The sequence below is a fragment of the Pleurodeles waltl genome, chromosome 8 (assembly GCF_031143425.1).
Source record: "Pleurodeles waltl isolate 20211129_DDA chromosome 8, aPleWal1.hap1.20221129, whole genome shotgun sequence".
NCBI classification, from domain to species: Eukaryota; Metazoa; Chordata; class Amphibia; order Caudata; family Salamandridae; genus Pleurodeles; species Pleurodeles waltl.
The window spans coordinates 1,338,991,192-1,339,015,069 of record NC_090447.1 but is presented as its reverse complement, the minus strand read 5'-3'; the positions used below and the strand labels follow the sequence as shown (position 1 = coordinate 1,339,015,069).

The window sequence follows — 23,878 nt, the reverse complement described above, 5'->3', positions numbered from 1 at the left end:
TTGCTTTAACACTTAACCGTGCAGCACTCCCCAAACCACCCTACTCCAATCCACCCCTCTCCATCCAGTCCACCTGAGGCCAATCCAATCTACCCCACTCCAATTCAGACCACTCACCCTATTCCAATCCACCACAGTCCAACCCTTGTAAAGCACCCCACTGCAATCTGCTCCACTCAAATTCACCTCACTCCAAACCATAACAATCTGCCCCACTCCAGTCTAAAACAATCTGCCCCACTGAATCCAAAATAATCTGCCCCACTCCAATCCAAAACAATCTGCCCCCTTCAATGCAAAACAATCTGGCACACTCCAGTCTGCCCCTCTCCAATGCAAAACAATCTGCCCCAAAACAATCTGCCTACTCTAATAAGCTCCAATATCCAAAACAATATGTCCCACTGTAATCCACCACACTCCAGTCCACCTCACCCCAATCCACGGACTCCATCCCAATTCACCCCATTCCAATCCACCTCACTCCAATCCAGTCTACCCAACGCTAATCCAGTCAACTCCAATCCAATCTACCCCACTCCAAACCAATCCACCTCACTCCAAACCACCCCACTCCAATCCAATCCACCACAAACCATACAACTCCAATTCAAAACAATCTGCCCAACACCAGTCTGCCCTACACAAATCAAAAACAATCTGCCCACTCCAATACATAACAATCTGCCCCACTCTGATCTGACCCACTTTATTCTGCTCCACTTCAATCTTCTGTACTCCAATCCAAAACAATCTGCCTACTCTAATATGCCTCACTCCATTCTGCCCTAGTCCAAGCCAAAGCAATCTGCCCCACTCCAGTCTAAAAGAATCTGCTGCACTCCAATCTGTCCCACTCCAATCCAAAACAATCTGCCCCACTCCAATCCAAAACAATCTGCGCCACTCTGATCTGACCCACTCTATTCTGCCCCGCTCCAATCTTCCGTACTCCAGTCCAAAACAATCTGCCTACTCTATTCTTCCTCACTCCAATCCAAAACAATCCATCCACACCACACCAATCTTCCCACTCCAATATACCCCACTCCAGTCCACAATAATCTGCCCCACTCCAATCCAGAGCAATCTGTCCCACTCTAATCCGCCCTACTCCAACCTTTCCAATCCAATCTGTCCCACTCCAGTCCAATTCACCTCACCCCAATCTACCCACTCCATCCCAATTCAACCCACTCCACTCCAGTCCACCTCACACAAATCCAATCAACCCCAATCCAATCAACCCCACACCAAACCAATCCACCTCACCCCAATAAAATCCACTCCACTCCCTCCCCAAACCACCCCACTCCAATCCACCACAATCCTTCCCACTCCTATCCAAAACGGTCTGCCCCACTCTGATCTGCTTCACTCTAACCTGCCACACTCTAACCTGCCACACTCTAATCTGCTCCACTCCAATCTGCCCCAGTCCAGTCCAAAACAATCTGCCACACTCCAGTCTAAAACAATCTGCCACACTCCAATCTGCCCCACTTCAATCCAAATCAATCTGCCTCACTCCACTCCATCCCACGTCAGTCTTTCCCACTACAATCCAAAACAATCTACCCCACTCCAGCCTTCCCCACTCCAATCCAAAAAAATCTGCACCACTCCAATCTTCCCACTCCAACCTTCCCCACCTAAATCCAACACAATCTGTCCCACTCTAATCCGCCCTACTCCATCCTTCCCATTCCATTCGGTCCCACTCCAGTCCCAATTCACCTTACCCCTCTGCACCCACTCTATTCCAATTTACCCCACTCCATTCCACCCCACATTAATTCAATCAAACCCTATCCAATCTACCCCACTCCAAACCAATCCACCTCACCCCAATCCACTCCCTGCCCCAAACCACCCCACTCAAGTCCAATCCACAACACACCATCCCACTTTAATTCAAAACAATATGCCCCAAACCAGTCTGCCCCATACCAGTCCAAAACAATCTGCCCACTCCCATCCAAAACAGTCTGCCCACTCCAATCCACAAATCAATCTGCCCTACTCCACTGCAAAACAGTCTGCCCCCCTCAAATGCAAAACAATCCCCGCCACTCCCATCTTCCCCACTCCAATCCGAAACAATCTGTCACACTCCAGTCCAGAACAATCTGCCCCACTCCAGTCCAAAACAATCTGCCCCACTCCAATTTGCCCCGCTCCAATCTAAAAACAATCTGCCTCACTCCAGTCTTCCTCACTCTGATCCACCCCACTCCAGTCTGCCTCATTCCAATCCAAAACAATCTACCAACTCCAAACTACCCCAATTCAATCCAAAGCAGTCTGCCCAACTCCAATCTATCCCACTCCAGTCTGCCCCACTCCAGTCCAAAACAATCTGCCACACTCCAATCCACCCCACTCCAATCCAAAACAATCTGCCCCACTCCAATCAGTCCCACTCCAATCAGTCCCACTCCAATCCAAAACAATCATCCCCACTCAAGTCCATCCCACTCCTGTCCAAAACAATGTGCCCCACCGCAATCACAACAATCTGCCTGCTGCAACCCAAAACAGTCTCACTCCAATCTGTCCCACTCCAATCCATTTCACCTTGCTCCAATCCACCCACTCCATCACCGTTTACCCCACTCCAATCCACCACAATCCACCCCACTCAAATCTACCCCCACTCCAGTCCAATCCACCTCACTTCAATCCACCCCACTCCAATCCATCACAATTCACCCCACTCCAATACAAAACAATCTGCTTCACACCAATCCACCCCACACAAATCTGCCCCATTCAAATCCAAAACAATCTGCCCTACTGTAATCCAACACAATCTGCACCACTCCAGTGCAAAACAATCCGCCCCACTCCAGTCTTCCCCAGTCCAATCCAAAACAATCTGCCTCACTCCAGTCTGCCCCTCTCTAATCCAAAACAGTGTGCCCCCACTCCAATCAACGCACTTCAGTCCAAACCAATCTGCCCCACACCAATCCAAAACAATCCGCCCTATTCCAGTCCATCCCACTGAAATCCAATCCACCTCACTCCAATCCATTGCACCCAACTCCAGTCCAATCCAATGCACCCCCCACCAATCCAGTCCACCCCACTCGAGTGCACCCCCCTCACTCCAGTCCACCTCAGTCCAAACCACCCCAATCCATTCCACCTCTATCCAATTAACTTAACTTCAATCCTCCCCACTGCAATCCAATCTACTTCATTCCAATCCACCCAACCCAGGCCAATCCACCCCACTCCATGCCAATCCACCCTACTTTATGCCAATCCACCCTCCTCCGATCCACCCCACTCCAATTCACCCCTCTCCAATTCACCCCACGTTGTTCCATCTCACTTCAGTCTACCTCACTCCAGTATAATCCACCCCACTCAAACTATTTCACCCCACTCCAATTCACCCCACCTCAATGCAATCTCCAATCCACTCTGCCCCACCTCTTTTCAGCCCACCCCACTCCAGTCTAATCCACCCCATCCACTCCACTCCACCCCAGCCTACTCCAGTCCGCCCCAATTCACCACACTCTTCCCCAATCTAATCCACCCCACCTGTGTTCATTCCACCCCATTCAATCCAGTCCATCAGCCCACCACACTGCAATCCACCCCACCCCAATCCAACCCACCCAACTCCAGTCCAATCCAACCCCCCATTCCAGTCCACCCTCTTCAGTCCAGTCTAAGCCACCCCACTCCTCTCTAATTCACCTCACTCCACCACCCTACTCTAATCCAGTACAAACCACCACTCCCCAGTCTTATCACTCCAAACCAATTCACCCACCCCAAACCAATCTAATACACCCATTCCAGTCCACCCCACTCCAGTCTAGCAAATCCAGTCCACCTCACTCCACTTCAGCCCACCCTAGTCTATCCTGTCCAGTCCACACACTCAAATCCAATCCACCCCACTACCTCAATCCACTCCACGCTATTCCACCTCACAACACTCCACTCTACGACACTGCACTCTGTGACACCAAACCACTGAAATCTACTTCCCTCTACTCAACTCTACAGCACCCTACGCCCCCTACCCCACCCTATTGAACTCTACTACGACAAATGCAGTCTATAACATTCTACTCCCCCCAACTCCACTCTAGGACACTCTACGGCACTAACCTTTAGGCATGCTGAACAGCAGCCACACTGGTGTACAAAAACATATTGCCAAAGCCAATAGATCTTGTATAGGTGAGACCTACTGGCTTTGCCAATGATTCTTACTTTTTATAACTGGGGTGCTACAGGTCCATTCAAATTTCTTCTGTCAACCATGTTTCTTGAAAAGAAACAATTTCATGAGTTTTGATAAAGGCTATCCACTCCTTGTCTTCAGCTCTTTATTGCAAGCCTGCAGTACCCGAGCGTAGAACAGAGATCACCTATTTAGGGTCCTGCATGTGACAAGATCCTCTGATTGAGAACAAGTCTCAAATAGATGGTTTAGTGAGCCTTAGTTCTGAGGCTGGAATATCCAAATTATTTGTTAGTAGAAAGGGAAGCCAACTTCAGCGATCACTGTCTTAGATAAATCGATCACAAGAGCTAGCTATAACTTTTCGTGCCAGACATAGGCTTTCTTTTTTCTCCAATCTGACAATATACTTTGACCTTCAGGTTTGACTGGTCTCTGTTTTCCCTGTTTGATTGGAATACACATGCTTGTATCTAGGCTCCTGATAATCTTAAAGGCTAGCCTGGTCACACAACTGCCTTAAAATGCTTTTGCCAGGTAGGTAGTAAGAGTAGTTTTGCATTGTATATAATAGATGTGGAAGAGTAATCATGTTCAACAGTGCAATGTGCCCCAACTAGGACAGCAGCAATGAAGACGAGTGCTGTACATTTCTCCATGACGCAGTCAGCAAAGGTACCAGGATATCAGCTCTAGACAATGCCGCATGGCCTTGACTGTTGACTCCTAGGTGGAGGAAATCAATTTCTGCCAATTCATACCTTTCTTCCCACTCTAGTATGTGACTTGTTGGACCCACAGGGTGTCCTGAGTAGAGGCCAAAGATATCAAGGACCTCGAGAACAATCGACCTGGACGTATAAGGAGTGTAAAGATATAGTAAGAGATTGTCGGTGTAGAGGAATACCTGGTTCTCATACGTGTTGGACTACTGAGAGCTCTGGATGCGAGGGTAAGTTTAGAGGTTCTGCACCAAGGGCTGTCTCACGACTGCAAACAGTAGAGGTGACAAGGGGCATCTTTGCATGTTCCCCTTTCAAGCGGTAATGAAGCAGACAGCGTTCCTGCTTTAATCATGCAAGCACATGGCCTGTCGTGTGGCAGTTGTGCATATGCCAAGCATTGCACGCCGAAGCCTATATGCTCGAGAAAATGGAGCATAACTCCACAGCACACAGTCAAAGGCCTTCTCAAAGTTCCTGAGCAGAAGGGGATTGGGGAGCACCTGCAAGTATAGTGTGCAATCTGTGGATATTGTGTCCCTTTGAGTTAGCCAGTTTCTCAGACCTCATTCAAAAGATCCAACAGTTGCTTCTTTAGTGTACCAGATTGACTATAGAAGAACTCCATGGAGTGCCCATTGGGGCCTAGGCTTTCTCCCTGTGCGCAGCTGAGATATGGCATCAGCAAGCTCATCTACAGTGTTACTCCTCTTGAGAGTATGACATTGAGTAGCGGTCAGTTGCGGTAGCTGAATGGACGAAACTTAGATATGGAGTCCCTCGCCTTAACAGTGTTTAAGCATTTGCATAAAGTGAGGCATAATAGGCAGCAAACCTATTCACTGTCCCCTCAGGGGTCGTATAAGTGACACCTGATCAAACCTCAATATGTGTCATATAGCTAAGTGTAGCAGTACCGTGGCTAGGCCAGTGGGGCAGCTTGCCTGTTTTGTTTTCATGCTCATGAAGCAGACTTTGAGATGCTTGCCAGATCTTCTGAGCCTCATCAATTTGTGTTTGTTTGAGTACAGAGGATCCAGGTGTAAGCATGTGATGCACATCCCCAGAGGCCTCTCTCCAATATTCAATCCATACAGCTTGTTTGAGAGTATCAATAGCTCACAAGTGTTCTTATTTTTAGTGAGCTAGTTTCCAGATCATGGTACCCCACGTAATTCCTCCAAACACTCCCCACAGCGTTGCTACAGACAGTACGAAAACCACTTTCTGCTGAAAGAATTGTGTCAATCCCCTCTGAAGGGCCTCCCAGACGTCCTGCTGAGTTAACCACCAGACGCCAAAAGGTCAGTGTGTACAGACAGCCACACTAACACGCAGTTTGAATCTGGTGTGACCCGATAGGCCCTGGGTGTGGAGGAACATCTAAAAAATTGAAGACAAATAGGCCACTGGGACCAAATAATAATCAAGTCAAGAGAGAACACCATGTAACCCCTGAGAAATACGTATAGCTACCTGCTTCACAGTGATAGTGGCGCCAGACATCTCTAAGACCCTGTGCCTCAGAAAATGTCCCCACCTGGCTGGCTAAGGGTGGAGCTGTTGGTGTGGGCCCAGCTCTGTCGAGGACAGCTGTTATCAATCCATTAAAACCACCCTGCCTCCATTATGGTAAGTCCCGTTAGAGCTTAACACAAGGCTTTTTTTTTTTAAGTGTGAAAGAAGTAACTGCCTGAGGGTGGGCGGAGCATGCACCAAACAGAAAACTATGGATGAGCTCCAGGGAGACCCTGCCACCCAGAGAAACTGTCCACATATCATCCAGATGTACCCAATACACCTCAAAGGGGAGTTGAGCATGGATCAGACGTACCACTCCCCTCAAGCCCTTATGAAATCCTGCATGGTATGCAATAGCATGTTGCATGGCCCGTGTTAGGTCTCCATTTTAGATTTACGCTTTTAGCTTGTCATCTTTTTCTAATAGTGACTTTTCACATAGTTTCTTACTAACAAAAATGTGCTGCTCACGCATTTATTCCTGCTAGGCATTTTTGCCCTGTAGTCTGCATATTCAGTCCATGGACATAGAATCAGAATGGGATGCCTTTGTTTCTATTTCTGTGCTGGTTAGTAGACAACCCATTTTTGTTAGACAAACCAATGTGGAAGTTCTGCACCTCTGTCACAGTGCAACAGAGAGAGAGTTTTGTTATATAAACACCATCCATGTTATGCAATTTGATGAACACTTCATTCCAGATTATCATAAGTGTATAAACATGAAAAAAGTCACTTTCTTATGTACTATACAGTAGTACATCGTTATTCAGCGTTTGCAGTAATTAAGGAACTTTCTGAGATCCTGTGTGCTGAAGGCCATATGCTGACACAATTTAGGATGCTAGAAATAAGGATTTATAATGAACTTATTATAAATAGGAGCACCCTTTGCTCCCTGTAGCTAATTACTGGAAAATAGATATTACACGAGAGTGGAGTAACCCTTTGAATCTAACTAGAGCAAGGAACTGCTGGGGCATACATCACTGTATGGAGGCAGAAAGGGTAATTTATGAAAGCAGGTGATGTGTCCGCAAATTTTTTTAAATATGGATTCCTTCGAGGAACTAAAATGGATTTGATATTGTTCAAGAAAGCAAACTCAGGGACTTTTGGTTGAGTAAGGACATCAGTGTGAAAAGGACTTCGATGTCCTCAAACTGTTTGGTTTTGTCGATGTGAAAGTTTACTATTTCATCATACTCGTGTAGTAGATCACAACCCTTATTTTGGTTGGTGCTTCCGTCTGAGATTTGTGTGATCATTTTTTCTCTTTGTCAAAAAAAAATTGTTGTGATCATTTTTTCTCTTTGTCAAAAAAATCAAAAAATCAAGGACTTTAAGGTGGGATAAGCCGGTATCCGTCGTGGGCTCGCATCCATGAAGCAGAAGGTTGTATTGGGCTCTTTTTTATAAAAGGGAAGCCACAAAGAGAAAGGAGTGGATTCCATAAATCGTGAAATGTGCACGTCCTGTAATAGGAAAGTTCAAGCAAGATGTGACGTAATTTTCTCATCATTAATGAATGTGATAAGAAGTGTGTCTAGTAAGAAATTGTGTGGCCATTTATAGGTAGATTACACACTTCCACTGTTGAAAAAAACAAATGGTAGACTTTTATAGTAATAATCTAGAGTGCCACGTTTTGTACCCAAACATGATACACTTTTATCTGTTTTGCAGGAAACCATGCTGGATGAACGACATCATGTTGCCGTTGCCGTTGCCGTTGCCATTGAAAAGCCAAATTGTTTTAAGGAGAAGCATTCTCATGTAAGAAGTGCAAACTTTTTTTTTTACTTGTAAAGCATGACTTGCATATACCGCTGATGACTCAAGCTAAAGAAAAACATTTTCACATTATGGATTGTAGCATGTGATAGAATATAACACAATAGAGTGCTGTTAATTAGGGAGTCCGTTCTGTACTTCTGCAGTTACTTTACAGTGACATTTAGGGGGTTGATTTAATTATTGGAAGAGTAATTACTGTCACCGTAGCAGAACACTGAATCCCCACCGTGTTGAGGGTACTCTATTTAGAAATGGCTGCTGCCCCTGGGGACATTTTTAGAATTTACAGGTACCACAGTCTCAGTGGTTCCTAGAAATGCATTGTAAATGTGATGAATGGCTCTTTCAACATGATGTACAACTGTGTTTTTATTTTTAAAGTGGGATTTTCTTTTGGAAAATGAAAAGAACAGTGACCCCTTCAGAATTAGATCATTCTCCCATGATACGGGGGTTATTAACCCCTCAGCTGCTGGGCCTCCCCCACCCCTCCCCACAAGTGCTGAGCCCTTTTTTGGCTATTTGGGGTAGTTCGTCCCTAGGCCTTCATAACTTTTGTCCACATAAGCTATCCATGCCAAATTTGCATCCTTTTTTTCCAACATCTTAGGGATTCTAGAAGTACCCAGAGGTTTTTTTTTTTAAACCGTAAAAAAAAAGGGGGGTTGCAGAAGAAAGCATGTTTTTTTCCCCTGAAAATGGCATCATCAAAGGGTTTGCAGTGCTAAAATCACCGTCTTCCCAGCTTTCAGGACCAGGCAGACTTGAATCAGAAAACACATTTTTCAACCCAATTTAGGCATTTTACTGGGACATACCCCCTTTTTACAATATTTTTGTGCTTTCAACCTTTTTCCAGTTAGTGAAAGAAATGGGTGTGAAACCAATGCTGGATCCCAGACAGCTAAACTTTTCTGTAAGTAGATAAAATTCTCAGTTCAGCAAGGGGTCATTTGAGTAGATCCTTCCTGGATTTCCTACCGAAAGTAATAACTGAAATAAAAAAATATTGAAATTGAGGTAAAAAAAAAAGTGTGATTTCTGTCCACGTTTTCTTCTATAACTTTTTCCGGCTCTGGCAGATTTTTGAAAGCAAGATATTGTTAAGTCTGCTGGAGGCTTCTGGTTGTGGGGATATATTGGGCTTGTAGGTTCATCAAGAACCCTAGTTACCCAGAGCCAGTAAATAAGCTGCACCTTGCAGTGGGTTTTCATTGTATACCGGGTATACAGCAATTCATTTGGTGAAATATAAAGAGTGAAAAATAGGTATCAAGGAAACCTTTGTATTTCCAAAATGGGCACAAGATAAGGTGTTGAGAAGCAGTGGTTATTTGCACATCTCTGAATTCCGGGGTCCCCATACTAGCATGTGAATTACAGGGCATTTCTCAAATAGACTTCTTTTTTACACACTGTCTTACATTTGGAAAAAATGTAGATAAGGGGCAATAACACTTGCTCTTCTATTCTGTGTTTCCCCCAAGTCTCCCGATAAAAATGGTACCTCACTTGTGTGGGTAGGCCTAGTGCCCGCAACAGGAAACGCAGCCTTGGACACATCACATTTGTACATTGAACCCTGACGAGTTCTTTGGAAAGCTACCAACCTATGCATTTTTAAAAGCTAGACACCTAGGGGAATCCAGGGTGGGGTGACTTGTGGGGCTCTCAACAGGTTCTTTTACCCAGAATCCTTTGCAAACCTCAAACTTTGGCAAAAAAAACACTTTTCCCTCAGATTTTGGTGCTGCAAAGTTCTGGAATCTGAGAGGAGCCACAAACTTCCTTCCACCTGGTATTCCCCGAAGTCTCCCAATAAAAATGGTACCTCACTCGTTTGGGTAGACCTAGTGCCAGCGACAGGAAATGCCCCAAAACACAACGTGGACACATCTCCTTTTTCCAAAGAAAACTGACCTTTTTTTTGCAAAGTGCCTAGCTTTGGATTTCGGCCTGTAGCTCAGCCGGCACCGGGGAAACCTAGCAACCCTATACATTTTTAAAAACTAGACACCTAAGGGGAATAGGGGAATTCAGAATTGGGTGACCTGTGGGGCTCTGAACAGGTTCTGTTACCCAGAATCCTTTGCAAACCTCAAAATTTGGCAACAAAAAAAAAAAACACTTTATCCTCACATTTCGGTGATAGAAAGTTCTGGAATCTGAGAGGAGCCACAAATTTTCTTCAACCCAGCATTCCCCCAAGTCTCCCGATAAAAATGGTACCTCACTTGTGTGGGTAGGCATAGTGCCCGTGTCAGAATTGGATCACCCAACGGTCAATGTTAGTCCTTACATGAGGGCAACTGGTGATCCATTCCTGACGCAGACACTAGGTACAGGCCCTCAGGTGGGGTAGTGTTTTTATCAGGACAGGTGGGGAAACACTGGGTAGTGGGAATTTCTGTGGATCCCAGCATATTCCTGTAGTTTGTGTGACAAAAACACACAAAAAATAGAGTGTTTATTCAACATGTCACCTTTGCAGGGTATTCTGCATAAGAAAACTTTGGGGAATCCACACAAGCCACACCTCTGTGGACTCCCCCAGGTGTCTGGGTTTGGTAGGTTTCCCTATATGACCGCCGAGCCTAGGACCACAAACGCAGGTGCCTGCCTTACAAACCAGGTTGTTTTGTGATAAGCTAATTTTGATGTCTCCACAATACAATTTGGGCGGTGAGATTTGTGGCTAAACTAAATGGGTGAGCCCCCAAGAAAGCACTCTCTCTGTGCTTGCCGCCGCATGTACCTACTCTGTGGGTTGGGCTAACCCGCTATTGTCCCGCTGCACAGACTGTGCTTGAGAAGAGACAGCAGGACTGTCCTTATCACCTCTCTCAAAATCACTGGAAGAGGAGTTCTCGGATGGGACTCCTCCGACTGAAAAATCACTCCCAGAGTATGCGCTATTGTCCTATCCCTCACATGATGTCTCAGTATCTGCTGTCTCAGTCTCTGATCCTACGTCAGAGCTGTCCTCTATAACCCGTGTTAGGTCTTGAGCAGCTGTCATCCAACGAGACGCCATCTCTGCTAGTGGCTAAACTGTCGCTCTAAAACACTAGCCTACGTAGATAGTCACAAAATTGCTGGTGGGTGTGTGTGGGATGCGTGCAAAGTACGCATTACAGTCACCTTACCTTCACTTCTTCCCTCAATCAGCACATTCTCTCAAGACACTCAAAAAAACAAAAAAAGACACACTATTACTTCACCATGTCACATACCAATTGTCACAGTCTTTAGCGCCTTTGGCGCCCAGTCCAACAGTCATTAGTGGTGCTCCCACCCCCATGACCTCCTCCTTGGATTCCCTCACTAGCACACAGCAAAAGTGCCCTTCATCTCTACGAAGCCCCCCTCGCACATACATTGCATTTGTATTATAGCGCAGGTAATGGCTGGCTTTACTAATCCACTCAGCTATTCACATAAAATACAGATTTGATCTTTGCAGTAGGCATATAAATCTGCGCTACTTTATGGAATTGAAACTGCCGCTAGACTAAAGTCAGATCCTTTTCTAGCAGAAACATAATCACAAGAGTTAGCTTGACTTTTTTATTGCCGCCTAAAAGCTGCAGTTGAAACTCTTCAGTTGAAGTATGTGCATTGCTTTGAAGACGCAAGCTGCAAGAGAATTGGTGGTGATTTTATATATATATCTTTCTCCAAATGGCCCCCTCTAGGCGCGCTGCAAAAAGTCGGTGATCGTGTCAGGGGAAGGCCAATCCCTGTATTACATTCTCCACAAATTGACAAAAGTCATACACAGCACTCACAGGAATCTTTGAGTTTCTTATTTATTTGGTGATCGATTTACCCTGTTGGGTAAATCGATCACCGAATAAATAAGAAACTCAAAGATGGCAGAACAACTCGACGCGTTTCGGAGCTCCTGCTCCTTGTTCACGAGTTTAGAAAATCAACATGTTACCATAGTCCTTTTTCTATCCTTCTAATACTTCCAGAGTAAACCACTACATAACTATAGTAAAAGGACTAAAATTTCAAACAGAGTATATTCCCACATAAACTCTGTCGGACATTTTGAAATGAAATGTTTAAACATCTTTCATCATACATTTTCATCTATTGTGCTACCACTCCATCCTGTAATTCTCTTCAATATTGTTTCTCAACTCTCTTGAAACCCTGTGTTCTACAAGAAACATACACTGCACATAAATAAAATAAAATACATTACAAATAAAATAAAATTAGAATTACAAAAAAATATATTTTGAAAATTACAATTAAAATTAAAAATAACATTGAAATAATGGTATTCACATCAACTGAATTCGCAGACTTTCTATAGAAAATAAATATTATGTTATACTTATATTTCACATCGTGATTCTTTCAGCTTTTTCAGGTAAGAAATACTGAACAAGATATGATAGCTCTCCTGCTTCCATCATACAGGGCTGCCATCACAAATCGCCCTGTAAATGAAATACAACATTTGAATGATTTTTAGTATTTCATGCATACTATAACTCATGTCATATGTATACTATTAATGACTACTTGGACCTTTTAATCCACCCATTGAGCTATGAACTTATTAAAAAAAAGAATTCAACTATAAATTATACCTGTTCCATAATACTGCTGTTACTTCATAATACTGCATTAACCCAAATGGACTGCCAGTTCTTCGTCCATATTCAATCCTTTCGGTTGAAGTGTCCTATATTTGATAATAAATGTTTATTCTAGTCTGCGTAATTCTTGTTCTCTATTACCCCCTCTTATGCTTACAGGAATACTGTCCAATACACAGAATTTCAACAAATTTGTATACTTATCATGGTACCTAGCAAAATGTCTAGCCACTGGATATTGTTTGCCCTCATTCTTAACCACCCGAAAATGTTCTAGTATCCGTTTCTTCGCTTTATGAATTGTGCTGCCTATGTAAACTAAATTACACGGGCAATACAATGCATAAATTGAATATTCTGTGTTGCAGGTTAAGTGTTTCCTTATCACAAATGGTTTCATTTCTTTGCATAATACTATTTCTCGACAATTAATACTATATCTGCATGCTTTACAAGTCCCACAGGTATAAACACCCTGTATTGACCTCTGGCAATCCTTTCGAGATTGAACTAAATTTCTACACAACTGGTCTTTCAGTGAGGGGCTTCTTCTAAAGGTCATTTGAGCTTTTTCATCCACAAAATTTCTCACTACTTCATCTGCCCGTAATATATTCCAATATTTATTTAAACTTCTTCTTAATTCCCATGATAGATTATGGAAATTTGTGATAAATCTAACTGATTGTTGTGTATCAAAACTTTTTTTAGTATGTGAAATTAGTGCTTCATCTCGATTGGTTAATAAAACCTTATCACATGCACTAGCAATAGTTTTGTTGGAATAACCCCTTTCTGAAAACCTACTTCTCATGATCTTGATTTCCTCCAAAAAATCTTCCTGTTCACTACAATTTCTCCTTGCTCTTAATAACGCTCCATATGGTATGCTCCCTATGAGCTTTTTTGGATGACATATTCTAGCATGCAGTAAACTGTTGCTGGCTGTTTTCTTCCGAAACAGCACACTCACCAACTTCGAACCTCACACCTCCAATTTAAGATCTAAAAACTCTATCTGAGTGGCATGAATATGTGCTGTAAATCGTAGATTCAACTGATTTTCATTCAAATCTTTTATAAATGCCTTAGCTTGCAATTCACTTCCATTCCAAATACAGAATATATCATCGATAAAACGTACCCACAGGACCACATGTTCATCAAATTGATGGCTATTGTACACCACCTGTTCCTCCCACCAGCCCAGGTATAAACCTGCATAGCTGGGAGCGAAATAGGTTCCCATTGCTGTTCCTTGGGTTTGTCTATAATTCTGATTATCAAAGATGAAAAAATTATTCGGCAAACAAATATCCATTATGCCCAATAACATTTCTGTGTGTTGCAAGTATGACAATGATCTAGCTCTCCAAAAATATTGTCTAGCTTGAACCCCTAGCTTATGTGGACTGGAGGTATACAAACGTTCAACATCTAAACTTACTAATAAATATTGTTTCTCCCATGTTATGCCTTCAATTCTAGTTAAAAAGTCACTAGTATCTCTTATATACGATGGCAATGACTGCACAAAAGGTCGAAGAAAGTAATTCACATATCTAGAGGTATTCTCAAGGGCGCTATCTCTTGAAGACACAATCGGTCTCCCTGGAGGATTCTTGGGATCTTCATGCAATTTAGGTAATAAATAAAGTACAGGCATTTTCGGAAAATCACACTTTAAGAAATAATATTCTTCATTAGTAATTAATGTAATCTCTTTCCATACACCCAATCTCTCTTGGTAACTATTCTGAGCTTGTATGTAATGCTGCCTAGTGGTAACTTCGTATTGACCACTATCTCTCAATTGTCTTAAACCTTCTTCTAAATACTTGTCAAGGGGCCAGCTACTACATTACCCCCTTTCTCTGATTGTTTTATTAGAATGTTTTTCATGTTGCTCAAATCCTTAATAGCTTGTATTTGCTCCTTCTTTAGATTTTTATAACCCACATTTTTATTTTTGTCTATTCTCTGAAATTCAAGTAACTTGCATTTCTCAAACAATTCTATGGATCCTTGTGACACCTGTGGACAAAACTTTGATTTAGATCGAAAATTGACAATGGTATCACACCTAAAATCTGTTCTCAATCCTTCCTTATAAATACTTTTTATAGGATCATCACTCCACCCATAGTCACCCTCTAATTCTCCCATTGTTTGCAAAACATCCAAATCACTTATTAATAAATTGGATGGTTCCAAATTCACATTTTCCAGTTCTCTGGGTGACTTGGTGGCATACAAATATCTAAGTTTCAGTTTTCTCATGAAATTAAATGAATATACTTTGGGTATAATCAAAGAAAGCCGTTGGGCAAAATGACAAACAGAGTGACAAAACGTCTTCTTGATTTTTTGTGAGAGTTATATCCGATAAATTAACAACTGTCAATTTGTTCCTTGATTAAATGCATTCTGTCCTCTTGTACGCGTTCCCATGAAACTCGTGATCTCTCCTTGTTTTCTTCCACCTCTTTTGTTTTTGTTTCCTCCTCTTTCTCCTCTTCCTCGACCTCTGTAATCTGCAATAAAAAGAACACTTGCCAAATAATTGAAGCTACGGGACGTTGTCTACTTTTCCAATATATATATATATATATATATATATATATATATATATATATATATATATATATATATATGTGTGTGTGTGTATTTAAAAAGATGACTTTTATATGTGGGGGACGATTTCAGCCGCCAGGTAAACCACACACACATTGACAAAAGTGATCTCCCAATTATATATATATATATATATTTTTTTTAATAGCTGTATGATTTCCCTGGGCGGGCGATAGTGGCTCCAAGGGAAACCATACAGCTATTTTAAAAAATTGCCTCCACAGGGGCTCAGCCCTGCTCAGGGATGACCCACTGTCAGTTTAATTTTTTTATTTTTATTACTTTTTTACAATTTTGTATTAATTCTTAACCCCGATCGACCCCCTCCCCCCCCAACAGACCCCCCCCCCCCCCCCCCCCGGTAAACTAACTTTCTTTTTTTAAAAATATGCCTTGGGGGTGGCCCGTTTTTAGAGGGGGCCAAACCCCACAAGTGTAATCCCTTGTATCAAGTAGTGTGGTTTCCTGGCAGTGAATCGCAGCGTGGCTGCGATCCACGGCCAGGAAGCCATTTCAGGAAGGCCTCATTTGAAAGGGGAGAATCTCCCCTTTCATACGGGTCCTTCCTGAACATTGGGGAGGCCCTTTCGGGCCCATTTTCCCGACCGGAGCAGAAAGCATCCTTACCTGCTGCTTCCTACTCCGGTGGGGTAAACAAAGTGTGATGTCAGCGTGCCTCAAACCCCTCCCTAGCGTTGGCCCCTGGTCGTGACCCACACCAGGGAGGGTGTGCGGGCGTGGGCCAATGGCCCACTTATGCACCGATGGGGTTTAAATGTTTTTCTCTGCCCCTGACACGTTTTTCTTTTTTACTAGAAATCTTTTTATTGACAGTTTGTTTGCAAACCAAGACAACATGAAACACAGCCTTTGATAGCATGTAAGGATATGTAGCACTTGCAGTCTATTGTACCATGAACATGGGTAAACCAACTAAAATTGTGAGCACATATGAGACAAGCCAAGACTGGAAATGAAGCCCCGCTCTGGAGTCTTACAAGTGATGGATCAGCATATTAGCTTACAAATAACATACATATGAAAACACCCATACACAATAGTAGAAATGAAGAAAACAATAAGGTAGCAAAAGTCAAAGAGGAGCCTCTGAAAGATAATAGTGCTCTGGGGAGGGATATGGACGTTAATGGACCAGAAGATAAAGCCAGGAAACTTGAGTATAGGGAGGTGAGTGGGGCTGTAATGTGCACAGAGCCCCTCCCCACCCTATAAATGTAGTCTCCACAGCCAAGGGGGGCATTAATCAAATAGGTGGAGAGTTTTGAGTCTTGGATGTGTGAAGCAGGAATATTCCAATTGGGTAACATAGTTTATCAGGGGTTGCCAGATGTGGGCAAATGTATTATCTGTGTGAACTATCCTATGAGACAAGAGTTCCATGGTTATGACATGCCAAAGATGTGTAGACTATTGGGCAATCAGGGGCAGAAGGTTTTTTCCAGTTAAGGGCAATAAGTTGTTTAGCAGCACCTAACATATGGCCTATTAAGCGCCAATCACTATGTGTCATAACTTCCAGCACGGGGGGGGTGTCTAGAATCACTGTATTGTAGGATTTTGGGAGAGGAAAGCACATAACCCCTCTAATGTGGCAAAGGACGTCCTTCCAGTATGTTGCAATGAGATAGCAGGAAAAGCATATATAGATGAAGTTACATGATGCCAAGTTGCAGAGCCAACATAGGGGTGAGGTAGTGGGGTAAATAGCGCATAGACGTGTCGGGTACAATTCCATCTCGTCATTAGTGTGTATGCCATCTCGTGCCGAGGTATACATCTTGGCAATATCGCAGCACAACTGTTCCCATTGTTTCTTGGAAATTCCCTCAGTAGTGTCAGAATGCCACTGCGATTGGTATGCATCTAGGTGTTCAGAGGCTTAATGCTGGAGTATGTGATATCAGCCCCGGTTGTCCCATCGAATGACCTAACACGAGTTTCAAAAGAGGTGTACTGTTGTGTCTCCCCCGGAACATTAGAAGGGTAAAGCACAGTTGGGAGTATTGTGATCTAGAAGATTCAGGAATATGAAAATCCTTTTAACATTGCTCAAAAGTCTTAATAGTCTCTCCCTCAAAAAGATCCCAGAGTGTGCAACAGTCTCCATCTCCCCAGTTAGAAAAGGAATGAGCCTGTTGAACTGATGTGAGGTCTGGGTTGCAGGCAAGTGGAGTGTTAGGGGAAGGGAAGGTGGTGAGGCCCTGTTTGAGTGCAGTTTTGTCCCAGATTTCACAAACCATTTTGGTGAGAGTAGCTTTGTACACACTCCATGATCTTGTATATTTGGGTAGCCAGGCCAAGCCCCAAAGGGGCCTTGCATGCTACCCTCGGTCCATGTGGAACCAGTGCTTTTCACAGCAACCCATTCCCAAATGTAGCATTGATGAGCAGCCCAGTAATATTCAAGGAGAATGGTACAGGCCAGACCCCTCCCCCCACCCCGGTCTCTAGGGACCATCAGTACTGTGTTTGAGAACCTGCTGCGTTTCTCTCCCAAGATGAAAGTGTGTAAGTCCCTTTGAAGGCAGAGAATATCTTCTTGGGGGTTGGGGTGGGCAAAGTCTGGAATAGGTAGAGGATTTTCAGAAGGATGGACATTTTAGCAGCATTGAGGTGGCCTAGCGAGCACACCTATAGTGACTTTCTTTGGTGGAGATCCTCCAGGACAGATTGCCAATATTCCAGCCAGTTAACATGCGTCCAAGATGTTAAAGTGGGGGTTAAATTTAACTATAGCTATTTGATGGATTGTGGGCCTACTAGAAAGGAGTGAGGGGCTGCAATGCGGAAAGGACCAGCTTAGGGATTGTTAAATTCATGATCTGAGATATATCCATGTTAATTTTAAAGCCAGAAACCCTTTTGAAGACTGTTAAGACATTTACACGGGCCAGAAACAAATTTGCAAGTTGGGTGAAAGTGAACAAATGGTCATCTGCAAATAGAGCAATCTTTTGGTTGCGTTCGCCAAAGGGGATACCGACAATGGCCTCTGCTCTACAAATGGTGATTGCTAGTGGTTCAACAGCTAAGGCAAAGTGTTCCTTGGGGCTTGGTGTAGCTTGGCCAAGGTGATGGAAGCCTCCAACTGTGTTCTGAGTGTTGGGGATCAAAGGGCTCCCAAAAGAAGTCCCTAAGGTAGGAATCTATGATGTCCTGCGAGGTGTCATCTCCTTCGTAAAGAGATTGATAAAAGCCTCCAAGCCCTTGTTGTTTTCCCCGCTCATTGGTGGCCCAGACCCCGTCCCCAATTTTGATCTTGGATATGTTGGAAATATTGTGGCAGGTACATGGCCAAACCTCAGAGGGCTCTAAATCCATGGGTCCGTCGGAGGTGTGTGTGTAGTGGGCTGAGACAGTCTTTGCCACCTATACACTGAAGGTCTACCTGTCTTTAAGTGAGGCGGATGGACCGGCAGGCGCAAAGGGTACTTCGTCGCCATTGCGACAGAATAACCTTTCCCCAACTAATAAGTCAGGCCCTTAGATGTTTACCAAATAATTATGCATATTAGATATAACTAAAGAGTTCAGTCCTACTGCTTGCTTAGTGTGCTGATGGCCTTGGATTCAATGTATTGGGTATTGCCCACAAGATGTACCAGGATGAACTTCCCCTTGTTACAGACTACTATGAAACATTTTGCTGTTGCAGTTTTCTCACTACTAACTTTAAATAGTTTGAGAGGTGTTGTGGTTGCTGTTGGGTGGTGTACCGATCCAGTAGCTTGTGAACGTAAGCGACAAAAAATGTGGATGCTAAAAAAGTCATAATTTTATGCAGCTGAAGAGGCCAGAAGTATGAAGTGATACTGAAGCAGGAAAAATGTTGTTGTGACATCTCTGCAACAAAGACAGAGTTTCCTGGGCTTTACGTTTGAGTATGATGCATGTTGAGTTCCCAAAGCCGAAATCCACATACAGACACTACCACCTCACTCGCTCTCACATTGGCATATGACTAAGTTCTCTTTACATAGAATGGACTGAACTGGCTTCCTTACTAATAGTGTTACGCAGATGTAAAGCTGGCTGATGTGATGTGCTTAAAGCTATGGCAGGAGACATTCAGTACACATGGTGAGACATGCATTTGTACATTGCTGATAGTACCTGCCATGTTTCCATCCGTATTTGAATCATAACTAGTGTGGAATAGACTAGGTCATTGATTATTATGTGATTGTACATAGTTTATAATATGCAGTCGTTCACTATTTAAAACATGAAGGGGACTGATGTGGAGGCTCGGTCTTCTAAATTTAATCTCTAAATGACAGTAATTTGGTTTGAGAAATAATTTTTATGGCCGTAATTGTGGTCTGCTTTTTGAAGAATCAATTCAATTGTAAATAGCTTATTTAGATGATTAGAGCCTTGCATGAAATTCCATCTTTGGCATCTGTGACTATGAGCTTTTTAGACCTGTCAACCTTCCAGTGGTCTTCCCCCAAACCTTTTGCCTGCTTGCCTTCAATTTTGCTGAATTCGTTTTTGTTCGTCTTAGGACTCTGTGCACTTTACCACTGCTAACCAGTGCTAACATGCTTGTGCTTTCACCCTGAAACATGGTTTGATTGCCTTATACCCAACTGGCATATTTAATTTACTTACAAGTTCCTAGTAAAGTGCACTAAGTGTGCCCAGGGCCTGTAAATAAATGCTTCTAGTTGTGATGCCCACTTAAGAAGCTCTTTAAAAAAGTGTTTTAGGCCTCATTGCAGAGCCTGTGTGTGCAGTTTAAACTGCCATGGTGACCTGCCCAAAGGTGCTGTTACCATGTCTCCTTTTTTAAAACATAGAAGTCACGTCTAGGGTAGGCCCTAGACAGCCCCAATGGCAGGGTGCAGTGTATTTAAAAAGTTGGACATGTACTTTTAAGTTTTACATGACCTGGTAGTGAAAAACACTTAAATGTGTTTCTCGCTACTGCAAGGCCTATCTCTCCCATAGGTTAACATTGAGATTGCCTAATTACATTTTATAAGTGTAATTCACAATATGGAAGAGATAGTTTTTTCAAGTTTGGTGTTTCTGGAATCACATTTTAAAATCACGTTATATGGTTAAGTTGGATTTAAAATTGTACTGCTGAAAATACCACTTTTAGAAAGTTGGCATTTTCTTACCTTAACCATTTGGTGCCTGCTGCCCGTCTCTGATCCCTTGTCTGGGGTGGGTGGCAGCTGGGTTTTCCGAATTCGCTCTAGACAGCTATACACAATGGGAGCTTAAGTATGACTTTATTGGCCATCCTTACAGGATGGGAGGGAGAAGCTGTCCTCATACTTACACATGAATAGGCTGGGTCCTGTCCCCACACGAAGAGCTACATACTCCTCTGTAGTGAGTCTGGAGCCAGGGCAGGAAGGGAGGACCTCTGTGCACTTCCAAGAATTCTATGAAGTCTCTCCCACTTCAAAGGCACCACTTTGTTTAAGAACTGGACCTAAGACCCTACCACTTCAGTACACTTCTGGGCCAGTGGTACCCTGCCAGGAAGAAGGACTGCTGTGCTGCTACAAGGACTGGCACTCTGCTGGAATTCCCCTTCCGTCTGGACGAACTGGTGCTTAGCTGTGCGGACCTGCTACCTGCTGCCCTTCTTGCCTGGGTGAGAAGGAATGGACCTGCAACTCTCCAACCCAGAACCCAGTAACTTTACGTGCCAGCTGACCGGTCTCCTGATCTGAGTCTCAGGGACATAAAAGACTTCTAACTAACCCAACACTGCAACTGGACTCTGCCAGCTGTGCACCTGATTTGCCAAGTGGTGCCACCCTAGTCCTGGACCCTTGGAGGTAGATCTTCAGGTGTTGCTCCAGCAGAACTACTGCATTTGTGTTGTTGCATGAACAGAACCGGTGCATCTCTGCCATTCCGTGGATAAACTTGGCGCTTCGCATTCAGAAACAGCATTGCAGTGTTTCCGTCAGCTCAAGGTGCCTGAATCTCCGTTCACAACAGCCTTGACGACGACAAATTCCGTATCGCAGTCACTTCACTCATAAGAATCAGCGCATCTCCTTGAAGTTGACACAGCCAGCACCCTCACCCAAACTCTATTTCATCTTGGCTCTGACGCATTGCCACTCGTGCATGGGGATCTTCGATGCATCTCCTCTACTGGAAAATCAACGCATCTTCTTAACAGCGTGGTTCGGAACCAACACAATGCTCCTGCGTTACGATTTAAGGTACATTGGTTCAGCGGGCCCAATGGGTTTCATGTAGCCGTCCCAGGCTCTGTCACTTTTGTCTTGAATGTTTGACTTTGTCCCAGTCTGGTGGGACCAGATTGCCCCGGTTGACTCGTTTTTTGGAGTGCTTTTCTACAGTTTATTCATAAAAAATTAATAACTCAGGTTCTACTTATTGATTGATTTGTCAGTTTGGTCTTATTTTATTCTTAAATTAAGTTATATATTTTTAAACAGGTGTGGTATATTTTTGTGTGGTGTTTTCAATCACTGTCTTACTGTCTAAAGAGTTGCACAAATACTTTACATATTGCCTCTTAAGTTAAACCTGACTGCTGTGTGCCAAGCTACCAGAGGGTGTGTTTGTGACTTACCATGAATTGGATTGTGGTTCCTGCTTGACCATGATGTCTCTAGATTTTGAACCTAACATTGAGATTGATTGAAAAATGTTTGCTAAAATTCCTTTGGTGGTTAGATGGCTTCTAGTTTGTTTTCATAGGAGTTGTTGCATGAATTTTTCCTTCTTTGTTTAGTTTGTGGAAGCCATATTTGAGTGTTTCCCTTACTTTTCCGTTTCCCTTACCATTTGTCTAGCTTTTCTTTGCCAATGTGCTTGCCAATACTTTTTTATTTTATTTTTTTTCTGAAAGTCTTTCATCCAGAAAGGAAGTGGATTTCTCTTTGTAGGGGGATGTCAGAGCTTCATCTTGTGAGTTTTGGCTATGTCTTTAAGCATCTCAAAGTGTACTCATAACTCAACCACGGTAAGGTGGTAAAACATAGGCCATTTTGTTCTGAATCTTTGTGGTTGAAGTTATGATTTAGCCATTTCCAGATTTTACAGGTTGTAAAAGTCCACAAGAAATTGCTATGTATTCTCTGATCAGCCTAGTTTGAAGATGTGAATGTAGCATGTCTAGTGCCCGAGACAGAATAAATTTTAGTATTCCTCATTTTAAATACATGTAGTTTGTACCTTATACCCAGTTGAGCTTTGTTGTCAAGGAACAGGTACAGTTTAGATTACCTGGATTATACAATTTTGAGAGATTGATAGTCAAGCATGGCCAGCTAGCTATATGAATAATTGTGGTACCACTTGCTGTTTTATATGCTTTATCTTGGTGTAGTATATTCAAGCCGCCTGCTCAGCCACTAGCACATATACTGGGACTGGAATGTCCTGCCTTGCGTGCCCAACTGTGAGTATCAGGTATCATGATTTTTGGATTTCGGGCCCTAGCCTCATGCCAACCTTATGTGTTCACGAAGGCCTACATATGCCTTTGAAATGAAACTGAGCCTAAACTTATCCTGGGCCTGGAAGAGCACAAGCCATCAGTAGTGACGGAGAATACTATCCCTGTTACAGGATCATGCTTTTAGCATGGTGATGGCAGCATACCATGTTTTGTAGTCATTTTAGAGTCACCAGGAATTTTTACGTGTGTGACAGAGAATACTATCCCTGTTATCCCCTGGAAAACCCAGGCCACCCAAAGAATGCGCTTAACAACTGGTTTGCATCTTAGTTCACTGGTCTCACTGTGGGGGGTGAGTGGTCCTAAATCCGTTTTTTAAACTATCACTTTAAAAAAGAATTACTTCTGAATGCACATATATAATCCGATGTACTAAGGTGAAACGGTTCTGCTTGTAAATAAAAGGACCCGTTTTGAATTTTTAAGTGATTTTTTCTGCAAAATGTCTTTAAAATGAAGGTGTTCCCTTCTTTTACTTTGTTAACCTTTAAATAAATGATTGCCTATTTATGTAACATCTTTGTATGCTAGTGCTGAGTTGGGTAAACAGCAGCCCGTTGCTGCTATTGACCAGGGGCCGCATGTACAGGTCAGGAGGGCCGCATGCGCCCCCCGGGCCGTACTTTGAGTATCAGTTCCCCTGGACTGATCACGATCCAGATGATCTGCTTGCCATGATAAGAATGTGGATTTTTTCTTGAATGTGCGCATTGATGGTGTTAAGAACTGGTTGATCTATTTTATCTGCTTCTGTGACTTTCTTGTTTTTGAAGGGAAAATTGTATCTGTTTGAGCTGGTCCTCTATTTTTTTCATTTTTGAGGTAAGGTTTTTGGAGATTTTTGGTGCCGAAGTTTGAAAGTGTAGAATCTCTGAGTTGTACCATTCTGGGT

At 43.2% G+C, this 23,878-nt stretch overlaps 1 protein-coding gene across 1 annotated transcript in view; it reads left to right on the top strand.

The window, feature by feature from the left end:
- Nucleotides 1-23,878, top strand: part of AASDHPPT (aminoadipate-semialdehyde dehydrogenase-phosphopantetheinyl transferase) — a 195,300-nt gene that overhangs the window by 147,954 nt on the left and 23,468 nt on the right. The window contains exon 5 of the mRNA XM_069202342.1: nt 8,140-8,229. Within this exon, the coding sequence (XP_069058443.1) occupies nt 8,140-8,229 (90 nt within the window). The remainder of the gene's footprint in view (nt 1-8,139; nt 8,230-23,878) is intronic.